General features: G+C 28.7%; 1 protein-coding gene across 1 annotated transcript; it reads left to right on the forward strand.

The window, feature by feature from the left end:
- The first annotated feature begins 6832 nt into the window (after nucleotides 1–6832).
- LOC122594089 lies at nucleotides 6833–8095 on the forward strand. The gene has a single exon (XM_043766566.1). The coding sequence runs from the start codon at nucleotides 6985–6987 to the stop codon at nucleotides 7846–7848; it is 864 nt and encodes a 287-aa protein (XP_043622501.1). The 5' UTR covers nucleotides 6833–6984; the 3' UTR covers nucleotides 7849–8095.
- Nucleotides 8096–9242: the final 1147 nt, after the last annotated feature.

The following is a 9242-nucleotide window of genomic DNA, read 5'->3' on the forward strand; positions in this document are numbered from 1 at the left end:
GGCAGTGGCGATGATGGGGTGATCTACCTGGCGTGCTTCGCTCTTAGCCGTACGGGCTCTGTCTCGGATTTAAAAATTCGTATCGAATGACCTCTCTAATAAAAGAGCATGAAATTTTAAGAACACCCATATAATTTTTATAATTTATCGATGTATGTTTTTTGAGATAAAAGATTTTGAATGAATTAGAGGAATAAAATGATTTATGGAGTAGAAAGAAAAAAAATGAGAGGTTGAAATTTGATAAGAGAGGATATTATATTTAGGTAAATATTGAATAGATGGAGAAACATTTTGGGGAGTAAATGTTGAAACTTAAAATTTTAGACAGAGGTATTTGATTTATTTGATTTATAAGATAGTATAGTATAGATATAGATATAGATAATGGAATTAAGCCCAGTAAAGTGTGGCGCAAACCCAAACAATCAAATCCCAAATTAGCAACCCAACTCAAATTGAATGAACAAATAAAGATTTCTTAGTTTCTGAATGGGGCGTTTTAATTTTAAACTCATAGCATTATGTTAGTGATTTCAAAAAACCAACAAAGTATACATATTGTGTTTCAAGAAGGAGTTAGCCTAGTGGTAAGACAATCAATTGAGAACCTTAAGGTTTTAAGTTCGGATTCTCACTTGGCACAAAAAATAATTCCTTTAAGGTATTCGTTACCAATGAAGCGTAGACCCACATGTGAAGTTTAAATACGCGGGTTTGATTCTTTGGGGTGTCCAAATCATGTGGGGATTAGGATGGAGGTATTGTACCGGCATCATATGACTCATACGGGTGAGTCAATTGATATCCAATTATGATACCGGAGTTAGGGTTCCATCTATTACATTTATTGAGTAAATTACAAAAAATATGCTTGTGTTCTTTCAGTTTTGTTACCTCGATTGTAAATAGAATTAGGCATCCTTGTGATGATGTTTTTCATCCCAAACTCGTCCTTTTGAGTTTTCACTAATGTTGTCAGGTTTTCTATGTTATCCTTGCAGATGCAACTCACGGGAGTGTATTTTTCTAGATTTATCTTTTTTCTTTCCTAATTTACATCGTAATATGTAAGATTTATGTGCCAATATATATAATGCTACTAGGAGCTTTTTTTTTTGGTAATAATCAAAATTTAGTGTGATCTATAACATGTAAGTCATATGTAAATGATGTATGAGCGATGTCACGTTGACACGTGTAGTTTTAACATCGGTTCAAGGATGGCCGTCATGTTGTATTTCAGATCGAGGGTTGTGCTTGTCTAGTAGTATTTTGTAGAGTGTCAACTCGCTCTATAAAGTAAAGTAATGTTACATTCGCCCAAATAAAAAATTTTTAAAATGTTGTATGTAAGTATTCTCCTGTCCGTAATGCTTATAATACTAAAAGCAATTGTTTATTTCAATTTTTTTTATATATTATAAATGTTAAGGAGTCAAAATAGTTGAACGTGATAGGAGGATAGTTTCAGCAGTAGCTCAAGGGTAAAGCAAGTGAAGCAAAGACTTTAGGCCTTAAGTATCCGAAGGCCTCATATTTTTCTAGTTATGCATATGATTATGTGAAAACGAGTATTAGAGAAATAAGTTTTATCAATTAGGTGATAGTTACTTAAATGGAGATATGTTTTTCAAAGCTTATGAAAATTTTTTTTATATGGTTAGATATCACATAAAATGTTAAATGAAATAACATGTCTATTGATTATGAGTGATTTATCATTTCAAATTAGTGTTTAAAATTTGTTAATTTTTTTTTCATTGTTGAAATAAGTAAACTCTGTTTAGAATATCAATAGTTTTGTTATTTGAAAAGACCCCCGATAATAAAAACTTGGTTTAGGCCTTCAATTTGATTGAGCCGCCACGGGATAGTTTTGCATCAAAATTCATGTGTATCAAAATTTAAACATAGCGAGACACATAAATTATAAATGTTATTTTTTTCTATCTCTGTTTTACATAAATTATTTTCTTTTTTTTTTTTTCCTTTTTTCTCTAAACTCCAACGAAAATATTCTTAATTATATCTTTTGTTGATAAAAACAAAAAATAATATAGTAAAATAGAAAAATGGAGTTAAGGGAGTTAGGGAGTGGCATCTTGCTTTTCACCGTCACGATCCAGCGTCATAACCGCGGCTTCCCACGTCCACAAACCACTCATCGATGATCAGATGGATCGAATATTCGCCTTCTGGGCAACATTCAATAACATACTATTTTCCCATTTTCCTCTTTTTTTATTTATTTAATTTAATAGTAGTACATAACTTAATAGAAGTAACTTATTACTCGTATTTATTAAGGTTAAGAAGTTGCCATTTGAAATAAAAACAAATATACATAAATTAAATCTTTACAAGATATTCATTGGGAAAATAAAAACAAATATACATAAAATAATTTCACTTGAAGTGTCATTTTTGTGCTTTCACAATTGTCTCAAGACTAATAATAACTTTATACGGATCCGTATTTTTGTATGTAATGTTTCTTCGTGTCTTCCAAGGTATCGTTTTCTTCATTTACTAACGACTTTCTTTTTCATCCAATTTCTATCGCACATTTTTGTAGAAAACAAAGAAACCAATTAATGAGAAAGGGAAAACACCTAAATAATATTTTTTTTTAAAAACCCAAAACATCTTTCTTCTGTACTCCTTTGTCACTTTTAAAAAAGAACATGAATAAGCAAACGCGTTAAAGGGCAACAAAAAATTGTGTGATTCCATGAATTTGATTCTAAAAGGAAGAAATGAAGTATATATACCTATGTAACATACACGTACATGTTAATGTTGAGGATATCTATTTTTGCCACGACCAACCAAAAGAAAAAAAAAATTAAATGCAAAAATTGGTTCGTCACCGTATAAATTTGGATTATAAACTGTCGGCAAGAATAAAACTATAATTCTGTTACACATAAATTAAAATAGTTAATAAAGATCTTTGTTGTATTGTATTGAGACTTGATCATAAATAAACGGATACGACTGTCATCTATCTTTTAAAATTTTTTATCTTCTTAAAGCTCAAAGTGTCACAAAAGTAGTACACGAAATCATATCAAAACAAACGGAGAGAGAGATATATATCACATTAACACATTACCATTAATTATAATATTATATACAAAATGTATATACAAATCTTTAAATATCTTATCTTAATATACCGATATACCGTTTAACTAATGACTTATTAACCAATCAAATTTCTTAATTTTATCAGATTAACTATCGCTGATGTCATCATTTAATTTAACTTTAAATTAAAAGTTCTAATAATCATTATCCAAACATATTATTATATTAATTAGTATTTATATTAATATTTGTAAAAAAAGTCTCATTAATTTACACTCTTTTGTTTTCCATCAATAATTTACACTTTTTAGTTCTGCATACTTATTTTATATTTATTTTAGCCATTAACTTGAGAGGTTTTGTTTAAATTTTTCTTAATCATTTATATAATTAAAAAAATTTCAATATATGAAATATTCCTTAAAAAAAATATTTTAAAAGATGATAAAATATATGTACGTTCAATGTTCTAGAAGCATATTTTTTTAAATATGTTTTTACTTACATTTTTTAACTTTTAAAACTATATATTTAATAATTTATCATATCTTTAAAATGATATAAACACTACGTGTAATCACATCTCTCAATTTTCTCTAAGTTTTAATTTTGACTTTCTTTGACTTTTAATTATATAAATAAATATAGATTTACACATATAAATGTTTATGTCGACTACATGGCTAAAGATAAATATTAGCTTATATGAAAATATTACAAAATGTTATAAACTGATACCTATAATTATCGTACATTGTATCCAATGCAATATTGATTATGCCGTTCAATTTAATAATATATTAGATTATAATTTTATAAATTATAGATATTAAAATTTAATTTAATTTTTAATATAAACACAATATAAACTCTAGATACCTATCCCAAACACAATAACAGATGACGATATACGATATCCTTATCCTAAACACAACAACAATCATAGAAAATGAGACGATCACAGTTAAAAACACGATTTACAATAGAGGGTTATTTGAATACTAAATCCAAATTAATATGAACTCTATTCAAGATTTATTCTATCTCTCAATAAAAAAAAGTACAAAACTTTCTCCCTTTTTATATATTAGATTTGTATATTACTCTCTCTGTCCTATTATATGTGTTTTACTTTAAAATTTCAAAGTCTTCGCTTTGTAACTTTGACCATATATAATTATAATTGTGTTATATAATAATCGATGAAAGTTATATCAATGAAAGCACATCTAAAACTTTATCAATCCATATAAATTTCATCAAGTATCATATAACACAAATAATTATAATTAAGGTCAAAGTTGCATGAAAAAGACTTTGAAAATTCAAAAGTGGACACTTCTAGTGGGACGGAGGGAGTAATGTTAAAGTTACAATTGTCATTCAAATCATATAATATGAAAACAATCCTAATTGATATCAAATTATCATAGGACAAGTGATTGAATATAAAACATATTCGTGTTATGTACCCGCATCATGATCAAAGACATACTTGAATGTCAAGTACATGATCACAAGTATTTTTATATATAATTTTTAATTATCTTTCATAATAATATCACATTATTAGTACAACTGGTTTCAAAATATACTATAATATAAGAATTATTGTAGGTGCCTTGTGGAATGATCACGATAAATAATTCCATTAATATGTCTCGGCTAATAATGACAGTGACAAACCTGTGATTATTGGACTACAACTTGTAAAGTATAACACTTGAAACCGTATATTTTTAAAAGGATTTTAAAATTATAGACTTTTATGACTTAAATTTATTAAGATCTAATATTGATAATATCGTAAGCCTAGTGTCCAATATTGGACACAGATCTAAAATCTTGTATCTTGTATATATACTATAACATAATATCCGTATAATATGTCCGGTAAATATATTCTATCGGAATCTGAAGAGGTGGATTAATAATTGAGTTGCTAACGTAATTTGTTTCACAATTTTTAAAAAAAAAAAAAAAAAATGTTCAAGAAATAATTATAATATGTATAGTTAAAATCATGAAAAAAAATTAATTTGTTTTTTTTTTTATAAAGAAATGTTTGAATTTTCATATCGGTTTAAGAAAATAAACTAAAAAACTTAATTCCATATACAAAAAGTTTGAATAACATCGATATTGATTCAAGCATAATTGTAGGGATATTTTGGATATTTTTTATATTTAAAGCTTAAATATTTTTTAATGTTTGTTAACTTTTATAAAGAAATACGAGCATGGTATCCATGCAATGCGGCAGCGATAGTGAGCAAGACAGTCTAATGGTGTCGGTGATGGTACCATTGGTGGTAGTGGCAATATCAAGTAGTGTAGGTTGTTGTAATTGTGACAGTGGAAATTTTTCAAAAGCTAAAGACTTAAAGTGTTAGTTATTAAAATTAAGGTTTAGAATGCACATTATTTCATTAAGGGTAAATTTGGTATTTTATCAAAACTCTTTCCAAAGTGGGTGTTTATTAAGGGTAATTTAGTAATTTCGTATGTAACTATTGTGTAACTATTTCTAAAAATAGGAGGTGTGATAAATTTTATAAAGGAGTATAGATAGATAAAAAAATAAGAGAAGATTTTGTATTTGTCCATGTGGCATTTAGATGGTGCATGAATATTTTTTATAGGTCCGGGTCGAATATTACAATGGAGGGTTTATAATATGTTGTCTTAATCGGGTCAACGTTAAAGAACCCCCACCCAATTCTAGAAGGAGAAAAACCACCTAATAATCCATCCAAAGACACAACAACACATTAAAATACAACCTTACACTCTAAGACATGTGTATCCATAAATTCAAGCCTTCATTACTAAGTCAATGGTTGGGGCATGTGATTTTTTTTTAATGTGCATTTCGTTTGAAATTTTATGTCGCGATTTTATAACAGGAGGTCTAACATACGTTGTCTTAACTAGGTCTGCGCTAGAGAGCCCCCTTGAAGTAGAAATGTCTATTTCGAATACTCGATGGAGGGAAAATCCCCTACTAATTCACCCGAAGACACGACGATTAATAGGGATGAATCATGTCCCCTCAGACTTGAATCTGGGTATACCCAATCCAAGCCCTCATAAAAGGACTTCTTTTGTCCATCCCAAAACTTGAACCTAAGACTTCATAAATGAGAGGATGTCTTTTCAACCAATGAGTTAGTGCTCAAGACGGTGCATATGATATTTAATCCGATTTTTACTCATAAATTTAGTTGAATTAAGATAATTCTTTAAAGGGATTTTCTAAAGAAACTAAGAATACACATAGTCCAAATAAGCTCAACTACATATCTGTACATTTATGCATACATTTTAAATGTATAATAAATAATTATATGACAAGATTGTGTGTAAAATAATACTCGTATGTTCCCATTTTCTTTCATAAATTCAGTTGCCAACCCATTTGAGCTATGCCACCACTTCACTACAAGACGCCATTATAAATATTTAAAAATCCACACCAAAACTTGAATTCTGGTATAGGTCTACACTACAACCCCTCCAAGGCTCCATCCCCTTCATACCTAATTCACATATTGCCACACTGTAATTTTCTTCATTACACAAGTATATATAGACAGACCAAATTTTAATTTTGGAAATTTATTACTACAATTCTTGGTTCAAGGCAATCAATGCATATGTATAAAGGTCTTTACTCTTTATTTAAGAAAGTTTTGTTATTTATAGTTTCCAACTATTTTTTTAGCATGTGAACTTTAACTAAAAGAGTCATCTGTCTTGGCTCTTCTGAATCTTTTTGGCTAAAGATTCTCAAAACTTTTGATTTTAAGTACTACTAGAGTAGGTCTTTCTCAAACTTGAGAACAACACAATCTTTTTTGAAACTTGATGTGCAATTCTTGAAGTTGAAAAATGTCATCTTTTAGTGGTCTTGAGATTGGTTTGTGTCTTTTCTTTGTATCCATCTTCTTGGTTCTTTCTGCTGAACTTTATTATCTTCTATATTGGAAGAAGTTCTCCAAGAATAAACAAGATATTGAAAACCAATATTTTTCATCTTCCAATAGTACCCCTAATACACTCTCTTCTTCATGTTGGAAAACCTCAAAATCCTTTCTCTCCCAAGAAAAAGATTTGCAAACCCATGTCAAACAACATGATTCAGACATGGGTTTGGCCAAAGATTTGGTGTCAAAGAGTTTAGGAGAAGAAAGTTTGGATCTTGAACTCATGAGGTTACATAACTTAGGTGGGCCACCAAGGTTTCTTTTCACAATTAATGAAGAAACCAAAGAAGACTTGGAATCAGAAAGAAGCAAAATGGGGTCAAGAACAAGAAGCATGAGTGACATTCTTGATACTTTAGATACACCATTTTTGTCTCCATTAGCTTCACCAGCAATGAAGGTCCCCCATCAACTAAATTTTGAAGCTTATATTCAACATGGGTTGAATCCTTTGTTTGACTCCAATGAATTTGTAATGAACAAGATAAGATCTTCACCACCACCAACATTCAAGTTCTTGAGAGATGCAGAGGAGAAGCTTTTGAAAAGATTGATGCAAATGGAAAGTGAGAAAAAGGCAAGTTTCAAGAAAATGGATCAAGATTTCTCTCCAAGAAAAACAGAGGAAAAAGATGGCTCCTTTGTGAAAATGGTTGTAAGTAAGGGCAATATTGAAGGAGGGAATCCTCAAGTTTCAACAAATTCAAAGGTTACTCCATTGACTTGCTCTCCATCAACAACAATGGTTACAATTGACAAGAAATGGTGAATGGTGGATTAACTTATCATTTTCTATTTTTCATTAAGTTATATATATATATATATATATATTATAATTAATATTAGAAAGAGATCAAGGAGTTATAATCCAATAGATTCTACACAGGTTTAGTTTAATCTAAATTGTGATTTGCCAATGGCATAGCATGTTAAATGATATAGAAAATAGTAGTTATACTATTCTACTAGTAATAATGGCAATTGTCATAACAAAGCTTGCAGGTTAAACAAAGATTTATACAAATTTTGGGTCATGTTTTTTTAGCTTTCGTGATTGTTTTGGCGTGGTTGACTCTAAAGATTAGCAATGAGCCATTTTCATTTTCTTTAGGCTTGGCACATCTTTTTTTTTTTCAATTCTGTTTACAAAGATAACTGACTTATATTAAATGAATGCTATCATTTTTTAAGGTTTGTTGCGTTTTAAGTTTATCTGATCTTATCATATGTAAACTATTACATAATATATATTTGTTAGATTATGAGCACATAAACATATAACATTTCACGAGTATGCAACGGAAAGAAACGTATATGCAATACTATTAATTAACAAAGAGAGAATCGAAACGTATACCTTTGCGCAAAGCTTTCAATATTAATTGATAATATAATTATTATTATATAGGGTCTAAAGTAAAACTTCTCTACAATCGTACACTAGACACCCCTATATCGTATGTTAGTATCCCGATCACAGTCAAGAAACCCCTTTGTATTATATCCCTTTAATACGAAAACCCGATGAGTCGAAAACTAATGTCGTCGACAACTACAAGAAACACCATAATTAATGCTTGTAATAATGCATTAATTATGTATATCTATTACGTAAGTCATGAACCGAACAACTAAAAAACCCCTTTAATTGTAATTCACGGCCGAACAAAGAATGTACAACACTAATTTCATAATTTCACATTTAATCATCCTCTTTAATTAATTAAATACAATTAACCCTTTAATTTAGTTTAATTAATCATTTTGTGATCAAATTAATTAATATATTACTTTAATATACTAATTAATAATATACAGTTACCGTGTCATATCGTATAACCCCGTAGGCTTAAATTATTTCCGGACATACGTTTTATAATTAACATGATCACGTAACAATAGTCGACACGTTTCCGCCTAATCATGTTTGAATATTAGTTTGCAATACTTATTAGTTTTAATTTTTATTTTGGTTGATCTTTTATTATTATAGATTATTTTTCATTTTACTTTTTATTTTCATAAATTTTGGAAATTTAGCCTTAACTATATTTGCATTCTTCTTTTGTGTTTTTATTTAAATTTTCTACTTTCAACTTATTATCTAACTTATATAATTTTTTTAGTTTTAAAAAATTATATTGTCAAATTTTTATTTTTTTT

The sequence above is a fragment of the Erigeron canadensis genome, chromosome 3 (assembly GCF_010389155.1).
Source record: "Erigeron canadensis isolate Cc75 chromosome 3, C_canadensis_v1, whole genome shotgun sequence".
Taxonomy (NCBI): domain Eukaryota; kingdom Viridiplantae; phylum Streptophyta; class Magnoliopsida; order Asterales; family Asteraceae; genus Erigeron; species Erigeron canadensis.